The 17,338-nt window shown below is 42.9% G+C and overlaps 1 protein-coding gene across 3 annotated transcripts in view; it reads left to right on the forward strand.

The window, feature by feature from the left end:
• The window catches only part of ACSL3 (acyl-CoA synthetase long chain family member 3), a 60,754-nt gene that overhangs the window by 32,174 nt on the left and 11,242 nt on the right, over window positions 1-17,338 (forward strand). For all 3 annotated transcript variants that reach the window (XM_037029388.1, XM_037029389.1, XM_037029390.1), the window contains exons 4-11: window positions 7,008-7,185; window positions 8,730-8,839; window positions 9,722-9,860; window positions 11,940-12,090; window positions 13,276-13,399; window positions 13,642-13,713; window positions 14,921-15,060; window positions 16,261-16,433. In XM_037029388.1, coding sequence (XP_036885283.1) covers window positions 7,008-7,185; window positions 8,730-8,839; window positions 9,722-9,860; window positions 11,940-12,090; window positions 13,276-13,399; window positions 13,642-13,713; window positions 14,921-15,060; window positions 16,261-16,433 — 1,087 coding nt within the window. The remainder of the gene's footprint in view (window positions 1-7,007; window positions 7,186-8,729; window positions 8,840-9,721; window positions 9,861-11,939; window positions 12,091-13,275; window positions 13,400-13,641; window positions 13,714-14,920; window positions 15,061-16,260; window positions 16,434-17,338) is intronic.

A 17,338-nucleotide genomic window follows, 5' to 3' on the forward strand; every position in this document is an offset into this window, starting at 1 on the left:
AGTGTAAAGGCTCTGTGTTTTACTATAGCTGGGATTTGGAAAAACTGAGTGAATACAGACTAACATAATGGGGTACTGCAGCACTGTGAAGGGTAAGTATAGAAATGGCATGAAAATGCTGCTTTTGAACTTGGATATGTGACTTTGTTACAAGCCGTTCTTGAAGTCCCTGTAGGTAAAAAACTGAAGATAAAATTTTTTTAGAGGCAGTAAGGTGATCTGTAGTAGGTTGATGATTTGATCAGGTTATAGGTTCAGTACCTGTTTGGCCAAGTTACCTTCTACCCCTTTTCCACAACTACATCCTGGCTTCAGTGGCTTTTTTTAACTCAGTCATGAAGGAGTGCTCAGGTCTTGGAGGAAAGTCCAAGTAATCACACTAGGGAATAAAATACTCAAGAGTTCTTCCTGTTACTGCAGGACCAAGGGAATGTTGTCTAACCTAATTCATGGTTCTTTAAACTTGGCACTTATCATATGAATTCCATCGTCCTTCTAAACATAAGGGGCGACGACAAGCAGGTTAATGTCAGTAACTCCTAGAAACTGCAAACATTGCTTAACTCTAGACAGGAGTCTGTGAATATTCCTCAGCTTTAAATACAGTGATCTTTTCTCTCCTGCTGGAGCAGGCCTGGTTCATGCTCATTCTTCTGATGTTGTTAGTTCCCCTTACAGTGGAAGTGGTTTGGATAATTTTGCAGTCAATCCACTTTTAAGACGTATTACCCGTTTCTTTTACTGACTTAATTTTGACTCACTTAAATGAATTTTTTCTACTAAATTAACCCAAGATCTAGCTGGAGTTTATAGCACATTTCTACAAATTGAAGTCATGTGGTTAAGCGTGCTTGATTATTCTGTAGCCTATAGGTTATAATTTGCAAAATGTATTTTATCATAATGATATCTGCTTTTTGTCATATTTAGTTGCCACGTTTTATGGTATATTAGCCTTGACTCTGTCTCTGAGAGATCTGGAAGTTATAAGTGCTGTTTGAATTCAAAGATTCGGTTCTTTTATTTTTAATCTAAGCATGTTATAACAGAAGTCATATTAAGTAGGAAGCTTATTCCACACATTATAGGCTTGTATGAAGCTAGTACCATTTTTTTAGTCATCAGTCAATACTTAAATACTTATAACAGCAAAGTATTTTCCAAATTTATAAAAAGGAGAAAAATACCGAGTATGAAATTTCTTCGTAGTTCAGATAACAGTATCATTAGGACAAAATAAAATCCCAGCGCTGTCCTACTTATTCATAAATGTTGACAGAGAGTACACCAGACACAGAGGAGTCCTCCCCCGAGTGGGTTTGTTTACGTCTGTGTGTGTGTGTGTGTGTGTCTCCTTCTGCCTGCTCTCCACCCTGTGCTTTCGTAGTCGTCGTTTATTTGGTGAAAAAGGATTTGAACTCAAATAGAAGAGTTAAAAGGGGAGGAAAACTTCCTAGTCAGCAATGTTTTCTTTTTGTATCACATTACTCTCAGGTCTGCCTACCTGCTGTTGACATTTGCTATCAGGTTCAGAAGTCGATATAAACAGATGCAGAAAACATCACCATACTATACCAAAACATACTGTATTTTCCTTGTTTGAAATTAGGCTCATGAGACGAGATCAGGCTGGTTCAGGGTTGTATGGCTATAGATACGCATCATTAGAAAGTGAATTAAGTTAGGGTTCAAGTGTACAAAATGAGGCAGGTATTTTTGGTTAGACTTCCTCGGTGGGAAAGGGTGCAGTCACCGGTCCACTGAGGCTGGCGTCCGTTGGTCTGTGTGGCAGTCCATTGGTCTGCAGACCGGACCATGGTGTGTGTCTCCACTGGGTGTTAAACAGCGAGGCTTTTGTGTCCCTCTGGGCTTCTTCCTCCCACCCATGGTGCTGCAGCAGCAACGGCCTCTGCTCCAGCAGGCTGACGGAGAGGGGACCATTCACGGCTGATGTGAGAGAAGGGTCGCCTGGGTGGTGCCAGTGTGGAGTGCAGATGTATTTGGGACAGAGTGTCTTCATTTCATAGTTTCCCTATTTGAAGACAGTCCTTAATTGGGAAAGAAAGCTAATGTAGCAGTATCTCAGAGTTTCCACCCTGTTTTGAGGGGCTGAACTTTGGGAATCAACCCTAGAATGTATCTGATATGGTTGTTGCACAGTTACTCACACCTTTATTTCCAATTAATAATTCTGAAGCCTTCTGTCCATCTTATTTTACAAGTCTATTTTGAGCTACCAGGGGAAGGAAAGTGGAAGAAAAAAGGCAGTGTGAGGATTCTCGTCTTTCCCATCTGTCTCCAGGGGGCACAGATAAAAAGACAGAAGGCGGAGAAGCAGTGGCCGCAGCGTTTGTTCGAGGCTCAGCAAGCTTTTTCAGGTCTATTGTCATATTATTTTAAGTGTCATCTGGCTTTGTAAGACTGGCAGAGTTAAGCACCTGGACTGTGTGTCGGTACCTCCTGATCGCAGCCTCCCCCCCAGCGGCAACTGCTCTGTCCAGCGTCTGTGGAAATGAGGAGCAGTGAAGCTGTCGCTTCCAGAGCCGCTTGGAAGTGCCTGTACCTGAAATAGAACAGAATGGCAAGGAGTAAAATAACTTTACAGAGGAGCGGAAAAGAGCACAAGGCCGGTTCAAACATTGTGTTCTAGCTACCAGCAACACTGTCAATTTTTTCATACATTTTATACACATTAGATAGGAGAAAACAGAAGCAGTTATGTAATGAGTGCTTAAAAAGAGATTTACCTGACATTCCTTCTAGACTGATCCCAAAAGGTAACAGAAATCCTTAATTCTTTGCTTTCTTTCTGCTTCTTAAATGTCTGCTTTTTTATCATTTCTTACTGTAGCATCACATTTCTTATCCTGTTTGCATGCGTTTATAATGTTCTTGGTCTGACTTACTAGGACACTGACGTTGTAATTAACGTGTACAGTGGTTGGTCTCTTCGCTGGGCTCTGTGTGGTCATTACGTTCCTCTCCCCTTGTTCTCCCCAACCAGAACGGTGGGTTTGTCTTTCCCTCCTGTTCGTCTCTGTCAGCCCCTTTGTTAGAGGCTCCATCTGCACCCAGCGGCTCGATTCAGATAATCAGGAGTCTGTTTTCCCCTTACAGCCACCCCCGCCCCTCCTTTGAAAACAGGTCTCGTGTTTCCACTCTTGTCCCTATTCCAACCTACACACACCAAGCCACTGAAGCACTCTGTCGCCGCCAGGCCACTGCCCCCCACTGACATCTCAGCTCCCTTCCCCAGTGCAGGTGGAGCAGTGTGAGTTAGTCTTTAGTTCCTGGAATGAGTCTGCCCGGGTCGTATTCTTAATATGTCACTTGTAATAGCTGTGTGATTTCAAGAAGTTAACAGTTTTTCTGTGCCGTAGTATTCTCGTATGTAAAATAGGCATAGTACTAGTGGCTGTCTCTTCGAGTCACCGTGAGAGTCGAGGGAGCTAATTCTTGCAGCACACGGAACACAGCAAACGCTCGTGCAGGCTACCTTGCCTTCGTCATTACCGTCACCATGACAGTTACCAACCATCCAGATTTCTTGAATATTTGCACATTCTGTGCCTCCCTCGTAATAATTTCATTATAATCTTTATTTGCAGAGAGAAAGGTTATATGGAGCCTGCTGTATTTTGCTAAAGAACACAGAAAAGTATATGATTTTGAATTATTTCTCAGGTTAGGCTCTCAGAACTCGATCTTAATAGACTGTCTCATTCTTCAGAATCCTAAATTGTGAAGTATGTGTGCTTTTATAGAATGTTCTATATGTTATCTTTATTTATTTTTATAGTTTTTTTTGAGATAACAGACATCAGTGTTATCAGATGTGTAATTTCACATGTTCTTGAACAAAGTAAACTAAGTTTTTGTGTCCCAGGCAGTGATAGTCTGAATGGTAACATCGGTGTTACACACCTGTGTGTCACACCTGTCATGGAATAAAAATCCAGCCAGTTAAATGGGAGATAGGAAAGTGGCCGGAGGGACCATCCCAGACCGCCCCTTAAGTTTACAGACAAGGAAACCTCTCAGAGACTCCGCCCCCGGCATGTGTTTTCCCGACTCTCAGGAAAATCCAGCATACTGCTGTCTCAAGTGAGTCACGGGTGAGAATATTCAGGAAGTCATAGGTGAAGGAAGTGTGTGATTGAGTGGTGTCAGAACAAAAGTAGCTAAATAATCCGATGGATATGGCTGGTTTTTAAAGCATTTTTAAAAAAAATGTGGCTGCTGAAGCAGAGAGCAGTCGAAGACTCCCTCCAGGCTCGAAGTGAACTGAAGTCCTGTTTGACTACACCACCCATTCCGCACACTTAGCAGATAATCGCCAAGCGCCTGCTGTGTGCCAGGTACTACTGTGGGCACCGGGGACGGTGGTGAACGAGGCACACAGGCTGCTCCTCGTGCATCTTACTTGTATGGGAGGGAGAGAGTGTGTTTATAGACTTACCGAGTGACCGTGAAGAAATGAAGCTGACTGGAGATTGGATGTAGCCTCTCTCTGTAGGCCATGGAGGGCTAGGTGGAGGCCTGAGTGATGGGGAGGGTCCTGGCAGTGACCCTGTGTGCAGTGGGACAGGGTCGTGCCGTGGCTCAGAAGCAGGAGTGGGCCCAGATGGCTGTGGCACTTGGTGGGCAGAGTCTAGGAGGCACTCAGACGTGGGGAGAGGGGGCCTGCTCCAGTTCTGTGCCCTGGCTGCCTTTCTTGTCTCCTCGCACTCTTGCCCTGGCCCATCCAATTTGAAAGACAGAAAGGACAAAGTTGAATTCACAGGAAGTGAGTCCGGGCAGAGGGCTTGAGATGAGCACGAGGACACCTGCAGCACTGGGTCCCCCGGGGCCTTACGGGCGAGGGTGAGGTTTGTGGACTCCACGCTAATGGACAGGGAAAGCACCACAGAGTATTCGGCAGAGCAGTAAGTTCACGTGTACATATTTTTAAAGAAACCACTTACAAATTTAGTGACAATGGGTTGTAGGGGAATAAGAATGAAAGCAGGTTGGCCAGTCACATTCATCAGTTCAGCGGAGAGATGGCCTAGGGTGGCCAGGACTGGAGATAGAAATTTGGGATACTTTTCAAGGCACCGTCCTTGTGAATCTGTCTTTTGTCCGGGAAGCCTCCGCCGTTGTAACACCAGAGGGACTCTGAGAAGAGTGCGTGTGAGTTACCGAACTTGGTGGCAGGAAGTTGAGGGACTTTGTGTGGAATTTCTGATTTCCTGGTGGAGTGTGAAACATTATCATCACCTGAAAGTGGAGAAGGGAGGTGGGGCGTAGAGCATGTTTGAGAGAGAGCAGGTTTCGAAATTGCATTTCAGAGAGTGAGAAAATGGATGTGCCAGGAAGTGTGGCGGGGTTGCTGGCTGGTGGGGTCTGTGATTCTGGGTTTGAGGCGGTTGGCGCTCTTCAGCAGTGCTCGGAGGTTCAGGGCAGGGGTCAGTGAGTTTAACCTCAGACTGGGCTTGCCACAGGGACAAAATCAGGGTGAAAAACCTTTACAGCACAAGTCAGAAAAATTATGGGAGTCCTCTAACTGTACTGTGTATGGGAAAGATCACTACCAGGAGATTCAGTGTTTTAAGGAATTAAAGTCAGACTTTGGTGATACTTGAATTAAACTCATGATTTGATTTCTTAGCCACAAGGTGGCACCATCACATGGCTTTACATATTTGGACAGTGTCTAATGCCTTTTAGAAGCATGTATATTCTCAGAAACTTATAAAGCCAGTCATCTAGATTTTAGAATCTAAGAGGAAGCTCATGCTTACCTTTGGAGTGTAAAATTCTTAATGATTGTAATCCAGTGCCTGCACACTTCAGCCAAATTCTCATCTGTCTTCCCACCCTCACAGAGCTCCTTTTGAAGTCATTGGAGCTCCCCGTGCTGAGCATTTCGTGGGGGTGCAGAGCAAGGTGAGAGTTTGGGACCACTGAGTTAAATATAAGTATATTAAATACAGGGGCATTGTACATCAAGTAAGTATTTGTTTGTTACGAAATAAAACACTAGAGGGCAGCATTTACCCCTTTTTCATTTTTATCTTAATCCAGGCTCTGGAAATCTCTTCAATGTTCTATGCAGTTTTGAAAATGAATATGGTTAGATAGTTTTAAGGCACGGGACATATATTGATGATAAAGCCATGTTTGGGAACTGTCCATATTTTTTCAGTGAGAGGATCTTGAATTCAGTTTGTGTATAGTTGGGGACTTACAGTCTGATCTCAGTTGGAGAAAATTCCTAAAGACAAAAATACGTTAACCTGCTTTAAAAGGAGATTGTTAGTCATGTAGAGTCGATGTTACCTGAACTTCTGGTAAGCACAAATAGAATGTTAAAATCTAGCAGTGCCGGTGAGTATTTAAGGCTTTGACAGAGGGACTTAGAAATACACAACTGGTCCCCTCCTGGTCATAGAAATAGACTGGTTTACTTCGCTTCGATTGAAATCGAACAGTTACAAACATTTCTGTCGGCCTGGGTCTGGCCAGTTCTCTGTTTGTGAATCATGTTTTACTATCTGATACTGAAATCCAGAAATTCATAAGTAAAGGGAAAGTAAAATTTTGTATCAGTAGTGCTTGATACTAGGCTACACTTTCAGCTAACTGACAAATCCTTTAAGTAAATAAAATCTATACATGGATTATTAGCATATGACCCTAGGGTCAAAAGGGTGACTTTTACAATCCTATCAAACACAGAGTGTTTTTTAAAACAACAACAAAAAAACCCCTCAACTCCCTCAAAAAACTGTTTTTGAAGATTTAGCATAAAATTTGAATTGTTGTAGAAGATACCACAAAATAGCTAATTTTCAAAATAGAATTTTCACTTGAAAGCCACTTTCTGGCTTTTTGTTAAAAATAGTTTAATTATTTGCAAACATAACTTCCTGATTTGTCAAAATTTGGAACACATCCTGGCTTTCTAGAAATTGGTATTTTGGTTATACTGAAAGCTATTTGTATGTTATTGTTTACTTTATCAGGTTATTCTCGGACACTACAATTGGCTCTCCTATGAAGACGTCTTTATTAGCGCTCTCCATTTTGGAAATGGCTTACAGATGCTGGGTCAGAAGCCAAAGACCAACATTGCCATCCTCTGTGAGACCAGGGCCGAGTGGATGATCGCTGCGCAGGCCTGCTTCATGTACAACTTCCAGCGTACGTGCGCCGCCGGCTCCCCCCGCTCCCCCGGCTCCCCCCGGCTCCCCTGGCTCCCCTGGCTCCCCCCGGCTCCCCTGGCTCCCCTGGCTCCCCTGGCTCCCCCTGGCTCCCCTGGCTCCCCTGGCTCCCCCCCCACTCCCCCCGCCTCCCCCCGGCTCCCCCCGGCTCCCCCTGGCTCCCCTGGCTCCCCTGGCTCCCCCGGCTCCCCCCGGCTCCCCCCGGCTCCCCCCGGCTCCCCTGGCTCCCCCCGGCTCCCCCCGCTCCCCCCGGCTCCCCCCGGCTCCCCCCGGCTCCCCTGGCTCCCCTGGCTCCCCTGGCTCCCCCCGGCTCCCTTTCTGGAGGAGCGGACCCACCCACACTGTGGTAGAAGATATGATGCTGACTTTTGTTAGAAATATTTCACTCTTACCAGATTAAAGCTCCCATGTTATTTTTCACCTTGCATTCAGTCAGTGAAGAACTTGTTATAACCTAGAGTTAATGATGTGTTTTGGAAAAGCAGCCAGTTGAGGAAAAAGTGAAGTGGTACAGTCACTGGTAAGGGGACTTCCTGGGTATAGGGAGCCAAGCCTACACATTGGTGCCATCTCCCAGGGTTTCCCCTCTGAAGGAAGGTAGTGGCATTTTGTTAGGCCACCTCTGTCAGGAGTGACAGCTGGCCTTGAAACACTTTCAGTCCTCAGACCCAGGTGTTCGGCCAGGTGGTGGAGAATTTTTGTGTCGTCGCTGTGTGAGTGGTGTCCACGGTGCTGCAGTCTGGGAGGTGGTCCTGTGAGTGGCGCTGAGAGGTCTCGGGGCCAAAACGTGGTGCCGGCTGCGGACAGTGTCTTGTCCATGAGATGAAGCAGAAAGGGCAGTTTACCAGACTTCTTGGTGTAAATGCCTTCACTGGGTTTTTTAAAATTGGCACACCTTTTAATTTTCAAAGGTTTAGGTTTACAAAGTGTTTTTTTTTAGAAGCTTTAAAATAATTAACTCAAAGCCACTTTAAGTCTGAACTCTTGAGTTAGGCAGAAAGCAAAAAACCCCCAAAACCTCACCCATTTAATTTCAACATTTCTAAGAATGTTTTTCTTTAGATTTTCTGCTTTAGAATAAGCAGCAAGACTCTTGTTCATGCTATTTCTATAATGTGTAATATATTAAATGTGATTTCCAATGACTTTATCTTATTGCTTTATGTTTTTCTCATATTTTAGTGCCAAGTCGTTAACAACTAAAATTTAACATTTAAGAAGTTGTATGTAATTCCGATATGACAGTCCTACAGAAACATCTGTAGGTGAAACAAAACGAAATTAAATTTTTTTTTAATTTTAAAATACTGGGAATCTTGAGGGAAATTAGGGAAGGGTGAGTTGGCATAATGTTAGTTAGCATATTAAAATAATTTGGGAAAACACAGCACAGTTAGATCGTAAACTGTGGACCTAATGACGTAGGATGCAGTAAGCTCCGCTATTCCTGTCCGCTTCCAAAGGCCTTGCCTACGTGTAGCAGGCCCGTGCGAGAGTGTTTGACCTGCCCTTCTTTCCCTACAGTCGTCACTTTGTATGCGACTCTAGGAGGTCCGGCAATTGTCCATGGACTGAATGAGACGGAGGTGACGAACATCATCACTAGCAAAGAACTCCTGCAAACAAAGTTGAAGGTGAGGACAGGAGGGTTTGTTTTTTTTAAAAACTGTTAAAACAAACTGTTTTAAAACAAACTGTTCCATACTTTAGAATTTTCAGTGTCATGAGCTCTATTATTGATACTTATTTTTTTTATGATGTTTAACATCCTTAATGTCTTTGAAAACTGATGGGACTATCATAATTTTATTCCTTTAGAAAAGGGAAAGTAGGTCTCATATACACATACAACTAGTGTAGAGAGTCAACAAATTAATTGTTAATAGGCCCATTTCTAAGGTGAAGGGATTATAACTTTACTGTACTCAAGCATTTTCTAGTCTATTTTTAGTAAACTTGTAATTTTGACAGGTTGTTTTTAAACTGGTACTTTTATTTCTGAAGCATTGAGTCCTTATGAGTTCTCAGGATTTTTTTAAATGGGGAAAAATAAAGACTTCATGAAGCTACAGGGAAAATGGGTTTCTTTAATATCTAGACATCTCCTTGTGAAAACAGTAATCTCTGATGTTTTTTTTTTAACATGCAAGTCTGTAAGTGCATTCTGTCCCCTTTCCCTATATCTTTATTACCCCCTTACTCCCTAGGGGAGTTTGGCTTCCCTGCAGTGCTTACATGCCTGTTCCTGAGAAAGTAACTTCGTTGATTAAGGTTTTACCAAAGAGCAGGGATACAAACAGTAAATCTAATGCTGTAAAACTGGCATTTAAATTTCAGACCAATATTTCTCTATCTGAAAAAGTGGTGTGCATGCCAGTGTGCTCCCTTCCTCCTTTTTTGAGGCAAGAAGCTAGTAATGCACCGAATAGGGTGAACTGCTTTTCTTGTGTCTCGGACCATTTGCTAAGCTGTGTCATGAAGAATAGTGACTATGATGAACACTGTTGTTTTTCCAGGATATAGTCTCTTTAGTCCCTCGCCTGCGGCACATCATCACAGTCAATGGCAAGCCGCCCACCTGGACCGAGTTCCCCAAGGGCGTCATCGTGCACACCATGGCTGCAGTGCAGGCTCTGGGAGCCAAGGCGAGCTCGGGTAGGTGGCAGCCCCCCCGGGCCCTGTGTGTTCTGCAGTGACCCAGTTCTCCAGAATCATTTCTCCACTTCCGCTTTGGGAAGTTCTTGAGAGAGGTTTAGGAAGTGTGCAAACGTTAATTTATGAATGTTCTAACAGTAGTATTTATTTGAAATTACTTTAAAACACGTTTTACTTTATACAGCTTTTCCGTTTCCTTTTTCTGATAGTTTTGGATGGTTTAAAGTTAGTTTTATAAATAATGGCATGAAACTTGTCCTGTGAATTATCTGTAAGTATTAAAAGACAGCTGAACCTAGATCCCTCCTTTACTCGCTTTTCCAACTGCACCTCTTCCGGAGGGGGCATCTTTTTACCCCACAGCGAGCGGGCACACCTGGGCACGGTGACCCTGGAAGTTCCTCCCCTCACAGCATCAGAAAATGTTAGCACACTGCCGTTTGTGGATATCTCAGCCGCTGGGGTGCTGCGGTTGTATTTCCTTTCTAGTTGGAAATTAGTGACTAATTTACTGTATGCATTGACATCGGCTCTGGGGTGGGGTTATGCTGACGATGATTCTGGGTAGGTTGAGGTGCTGGTGGGACATTCAGAGGTGGATGTCTAGTGGGCAGTGGCCTGTACAAGTGTAGTACTCTGGACTTGAGTTTGGAGTTGAGATTTAGAAGCCAGGAGCAGTTTTTTTTTTTCTTTTTTCCACCTCCCAATTTTCTTCAAGACACATAGCCACAGCCCCCAGAGGTGACACAATCCCCTTGCTGTCAACCCCTCTGTTTAAACTGCTGCTGCGGCAAACAGCTTAGGGACCGGCAGTTAGATTATCACTGTAGCTGTGACACAGGCGAGGTCACCCACAGAGAATGGTACATTCAGACGCCACCCAGAACTTGGCAGAGGGGAAGGAAGAAAAATGTGTGTCAGCGAGGCAAGGCCAGGCGTGCTGGCGGAGTCAGGTGGCACAGGGACTGCAGGTCCATCTGACTTGGCGCATCTCACCTCTGAGACAGCCATTTCCGAGAATTGGGGGGATGGAGGAGGGAGTGCACATTAGGAGGGAAGGGCTTGAATGAGGACCGCTGTGAGGAGGTGTGTCTGGGCAGGCTGGAGAGAAAGGGCTCACCAGGGAACATGTCGAACATCTGCCCCCACTCATTCTAGAAGTCCGCATTTGGGTAGGTCCAGGATACTCCAGGCAGATCATCGGTGCCATCCTCGACCCACTTCCCGGGGTCTCCTGTGTCTGCTCTGTGGGACGTGGCTGCTGGCCACAGGCTTGTGCACACAGAGGCCACTATCTTTTAATCCAGGGTTCCGAGTGTAGCCAGGTCCACTTGACCACTAAAGCAGAGAACATTTTCAGCGAATGTTTAGGTACCCTTCTTTGTCCAGCCATGCTACATTTTATTTGAATTGCTAGAATAGCTGCTTGTCTTTGTGCCTCTTTTCTTCCCCTTTTTAAGTTATGTAGCCATTCATAGCCAAAGCGATCCTGTCCGGGATGATGACGATTCCCTGTTGAAAACAGCATTGCTTTGCACCGCAAAGTACAGTCCTAAGTCCTTGGTGTGGCCCCGAGGGCTCTGTGTGACGTGGGCCTGGGCGCTGCTCCACCCTCGTCCCCTGCCACCTTGCTCTTGCTCACTGGACCCCACCGCACTTCCTGCTGCTCCTCACGCTGCCAAGCACATTCCTCCTCGGGGCCTTTGCATGTGCCCGTGTTCTGCTTGAAACAGTCTCCCCGTCTCAGGGTGTTCCTGGCTCCCTCTCACGCTTTCTTCAGATCCTTACTAAAATATCAGTGCCGCAGAAAGGCCTTTCCTGACCTTTGCAGCTACGTAGCTTCTACTATATCATCTTTGCACCTTGTCTTGCTTTATTTTTCTTCACAGCTCTTATTGTATTATAGATTTATGTGTTTGTCCCAATGGACTAATATGCAGGAACTTGATCTGTCTGGTTGACCTCTGCGTGATTACAAGGAATAGTTGTTGAATTGAGTTAATAAACAAGTGACATGAAAAAATTGGTGCTTTGGCTAAATTTCTTAGAAATGTGTGTGTTTTTCCCCCTCCAATATAGAAAACAAACCCGAGAGCACCCCAGCACCCTCGGACATCGCCGTCATCATGTACACGAGTGGGTCCACGGGGCTGCCCAAGGGGGTCATGATCTCTCACAGCAACATCGTCGCCGGGGTCACTGGGATGGCGGAGAGAATCCCACACCTGGGGTATGTCGTAGTGGATAAATAGCAGTGCTTGCGTCGTTTAGTCACGAATGGTTAAATTAGTCCTGCAGAGTCTGTTTATGGTAGGCATTTCCTTAAAATAAGAAAGGACATTAAAATGAGAAAATAGTCATAGTCATGAAGTTTTACAGTATAGTTTATAGATATTCTTGACAGTTAACTTTTTTACTTTAAAAGTGTGAGTTTTAACTGTGGTCATTTTTATACCTAGATATGTTCTAGCTCAGGTGAGCAAATACCTTACTCTGTCCAGTTAGTGTTTATTGATGTCTGAAGACAAATTCCCGTAGTAGCGGGCGGGGCGGGTGCACTGCAGCGGGAAGACTGGTGGAGGGGCCAGATGGGGCTGCCAGGGACTGACTGTGAAGGAGTCATTCCCAGAGATGGAATCAGCTTTCTGACGACTGATCTGGGCAGTGGCGGGATATTTTTGGAGCCCTGTGCACAGAAATTGCACACACATGCACTCAATTCTGTGGAAGTGAGTTTGGCCATGGGGAGGGAAACTTCTGTTAGGCATGCATCATTTTCAGAAAAGAATTAAGAGGAACACTTTCTCGTTTGCCTCAGTTGCCTTTCCTAGTTTGGAGAGGGGGCAGTTCTTGAAATTTTAAATGTGTACTCTCAGATGCCCATATACATTTTCTTATGCAAGGCATAATTTATTATGTATAATTTAATGCAGCTCTCAGAACAGGAATCTCGTCTGTAAGATTTCTGGCAGACTGTGGATTCCCTTTGAACTCTGTGTGGCAGCCCACTAGCATTAGAGAGCGTTTTCTCCTGGGATTTCTTCTGTCTTTCTGAACAACCCTTTCGTTTTCTCACCCGTCTTTTATTTCTTCTGCCTGGTGCTGCACTTCTGCAGCACTTAGAATTGATCGGCCAGCGCCCTCCAGCAGGACTGCGCTCAGAGCAGCTTACCTAGGTGTCTGCCTCCTCGGTTTTCGGTTGAGCTGGACTCACCCGTCCCCGACACCCCCCAGTGTCTGTCTGTCCCTGTGTCTCTGTGTCTGCCGCTCTCCTCTCATACCCCACCAGCTCAAGCAGAGTCACTTGAATGCCCCGAGGGCCCTTCCTGTGCCCTCTCAGGCTTGGTCCCACGGGTACCACTTTCGGCAGAGAGAGCTCCTGACAGTCTCTTCTGCTCTTTCCCTTTTCTTCCAGGGAGGAAGACGTTTACATTGGGTACTTGCCTCTGGCCCACGTTTTAGAGTTAAGTGCTGAGCTCGTTTGCCTTTCTCACGGGTGTCGCATAGGCTACTCTTCACCACAGACGTTAGCAGACCAGGTAAATTAAATGTCTGGGGCTTCCGATACTGAAAAAAAACCACAGTCATTTTTAACATATTTCCCCCATCAGTTTGACAGTATGTTTTGAAGATGATGGTTAATCATCTTAAAATAATCACTTGCCTTTGAATTGCTTTATAGAAGTAAATTAAAATGATGAATTTATAATAGGCTTTTTTTATTCCACTGAATTTTTAAAATAAGAATCACTTTATATAGTTCCCTTTTTTCTCTCTGTAGTCTTCAAAAATAAAAAAAGGAAGTAAAGGGGATACATCCACACTGAAGCCAACACTGATGGCCGCAGTTCCGGTAAGAACTGACCACTGATTAATACTGCGTTTCAGAGAAGGGTCCTCGCAGAGCACGGTGCGAGTGGGAGAGATGCTGTTGTCAAGGGGGTTTATGTAGGGTTTAGTGCTTACTGATTTTCTGTATTGCTCTAAGCTCTACGGGTTTATTCCGTGTTGTTTTACCTTTTGTTATATTTTCAGTCTCTGTATGTATTATATTCTCAACTGTTTCCTCTAAATAGCTTTTGCTCAAATTATTTTCATGCAGTTCCTTTGCGATTAGTAGAAACCTGAAGCTCAGCAAGAGATAGAGAGGGTTCAGGAGCAGCACTGCCTTCTAAGCAGAGTGTAGTTACCTCCCGAGTCCTCAGGGAATGTCTGGCCTGGACACGAACAAGAGTGGGGAGCAGTCAGTGCCGCCTGGCCGACCTGCGCATCCTAGTGTAACGCCAGGTGTGGGGAGGGGCCCGGGTGTGAGGGCAGCAGGGATGAGCCTGGTGGCTTTCGCTTTTTACAGCGAGTCGTGTGTGGCTTTCTGATGAGGTTTGAAAGTGTTGGGAGTGGTGATCGGATACCTGAGCACTCACATCTAAGCATACTTACATGGTTATTCCAAAATCAATGTAAATGACCAGCAGTTCTCTAGCTACATAGTGTTCTTAGTAGTACCTTATTTTAAATTTTCAGTTCCTATAAAGTTTATTATTTAAAGTTGCAGAGGAAAAATCGTGTGAAATCATCGGAGTATACTTCATAGTAGTCATAGGCCAAGCAGGCAAATGCAGCACAAACACAATTTCCCTGGCGCAGCCCTGAGAGACAAGCACCACCCGAAAGAACCCCGAAGAGTGTCATACTCTGTAACTAAAACCTTTTCATATAGTTGTTTGTTTGTTTATTTAGTGAGTTTAGTTTTTAATTCAGAGTAAATGAAGAAAAGTAACATAAGAAATCTGTATTGTAATGACATGTTACTGCCCCAATGTTACGTCTTTTTTTTTTTTTTTACTGCTGAGCATCTAGATACATTTTTGCTATTAAAAATTTTTACAGATCCTTCGTTTTTGAACTAATTTTTTGGCTGTAGTTTAAAAATGTGTTCCTGATAAAATGTCTTTTAAAATGTCCCAGTGTTGATAGAAATGTTAATCTGATATGGCGCTTTTAATGGGTGTAAGGCAGCTGGTAGCATTATTAACTGCATTAACTCGTTTTTATACATGCAGGAAATCATGGACCGAATCTACAAAAATGTCATGAATAAAGTGAATGAAATGAGTAGTTTTCAACGTAACCTGTTTATTCTGGCCTATAATTATAAAATGGAACAGATTTCAAAAGGACGAAGCACTCCGCTATGTGATAGGTGAGTCAGGGCTGTCCCTCCTGGTCATTTAGTCATCTTTGTTCACATTAACAGCCCTGTTAAGTGAGGTAGTTGTAGGAAATAAATTTATTTTAAAAGTCAGAGGGACTCTTTAAAAAACCCATCTTGCATAAGAATATGAGCAATTTAAAAATATTGCCATTTTAGTTGAAAAAAATTTGCACTTACAATTTTACTTGATTTGTGTGCTTATATTTTATATAGACCCGTATATGATTTTAATTATTTTGAGCAATAGTTTCTCTTTGCTTTTAGACTTATTTCATATTAAGTGGCAATCAAGTATGATTAAGTGTCTTCTGTTTAAACAGACCTATTAATTTTTTGTTTTTGTAGTACTAATAGAGTAAGTAGATGTAATTATAAAATAGTTTAGAATTTAGAAAATGAAAGTATGGCATTCACATTATTTTTCTGGGAATATTAATAGATGGTAGTTTTCAAATGCTTCATTTTATTTAAAACTTTATGTTTTTTCTACTTTCTAGTTATCTCTTTAGCGACATATATAAACTGTTTTGTAAAATGTTTAATATATATTTTTTTAATGATTGTCATTTGGTCTTTGCCTTTTTCAAAGTTACTTAACAAGAAAATCTGTTCCTTCTTTTGATTGAGGTAGTGAGTAAACTTTTTAAATTATATTTTCAGAAACGTTTCAATTCAATATTTAAATTTTTTAATTCACCAGATAATTTGTAAAAAATAAACACATTGGAACTTGAATTAGTGTAATTTTTTTCAAAAGTTAGATTGCTGTGTATAAATGTGTAGGTATTTCTAATGAAGTAAGCTAAAGCAAATAATTTGCTTTTAATACCCAGTTTTATAAAGATATAATAGGGTTATTCATTGTTAGTATAATATGTATTATAATGATGTAAAAGAAATTGCTGTGCCCATTAGTAAGCATTTTCCATTATTCTGTAATATTAATCCAGACAATTTTGAATTCAGCTATTAGTTGAAAACTTTTAAAGAGAAGATCATTTCTTTACTTGGTTGAACTTTTAAAAATTAAGACTTCAGTAGTGGTTCAAGAGAATCTCTTGAATTAGGTGTATGGCCTTGGGTAAGTCACTAAATATCAAAACTAGGAGATTAATGTTAATGATTTGGGAAATCCCATTCAGCTTTACAGTCCTGTGATTCTCTGATTATTTTATTTTATTGTTTTAGATTTATTTTCCGGAAAGTTCGAAGCTTGTTAGGTGGGAATATTCGGCTTCTGCTGTGTGGGGGTGCTCCGCTTTCTGCAGCCACACAACGCTTCATGAATATCTGTTTTTGCTGCTCCGTTGGTCAGGGCTACGGGCTCACCGAGTCTGCTGGGGCCGGGACGATTACAGAAGGTCAGTGCCACCCAGAGTGGAGCGTCCAGCCCAGGCCGAGTGCGGCTTTGTGCACTTTTTGGTATGGGTGGTTTTCTACAAATATGTAGGAGAACAGGGGTCAAGATACTTGTCTGACACAATAATGGTAAATTTCATGTTCTGTGATTACTTATTAAGGTTTTAGAATGTATTAAGTAATTAAATATGTCTAATAGTAATTCATCTAGAAGAGCATTTCATATTAAATTAGGTAATATTAAAAACTCGCATTTTGGAAAAGAAAGTAAAAAGTAGTGGCTGTATTGTATACATTTGTTACATCAGTTATTAAGTTCTGCTTAGGTAGAAAATGAACGTATTTTGTTTAGTTTGTGTGTTACATCTCAAATTCAGATACGCTTCTTGGGGAAGGGGGTGTTTGCAGAACTATGGAATGAGAAAGGTATGTAGAGAGAGAGGTCTGGACAGTACCATTTTCAGAGTTTAGCACGATGACGTGGTTGGGGATTGCTCTGCTCCCCGGGTGGTGCCCAGATAAATCGCATAGCACCTCATGTGCCTCTTCTGTGGGACGCAGTCACTTTGCTTTCTAGTTTCTAGTCCTAGGAAAAGCTGTGTTTCTGCTCTGTATTTTCTAGATACTGACAGATATTAAACCCCTTCATGGCTGATTTTTTCTTATTTGCCTTGAGTGTCTCTGTGTACTATTTACCTCTGTGTGTGTTTTTAGGCATTGCTCCTGTATTTTTCTGTTTTCAGTTATGTTCTCTGTATTTTATATATTTCTGGAAGCTACTTCTAAGTTTTGTAGGAAATAAACAAGTAGTCTTTAAGTACATGCATGTATGGTTCCTTTTTTCCTGAAGATCTTAATTTCTTCTGTATTTAAGATTCACCTTGAAAGTGTGATGAATCAGTTACAG

Source organism: Sturnira hondurensis, unplaced genomic scaffold (genome assembly GCF_014824575.4).
Source record: "Sturnira hondurensis isolate 20B ecotype Veracruz unplaced genomic scaffold, ASM1482457v3 Scaffold0020237, whole genome shotgun sequence".
Classification (NCBI taxonomy): Eukaryota; Metazoa; Chordata; class Mammalia; order Chiroptera; family Phyllostomidae; genus Sturnira; species Sturnira hondurensis.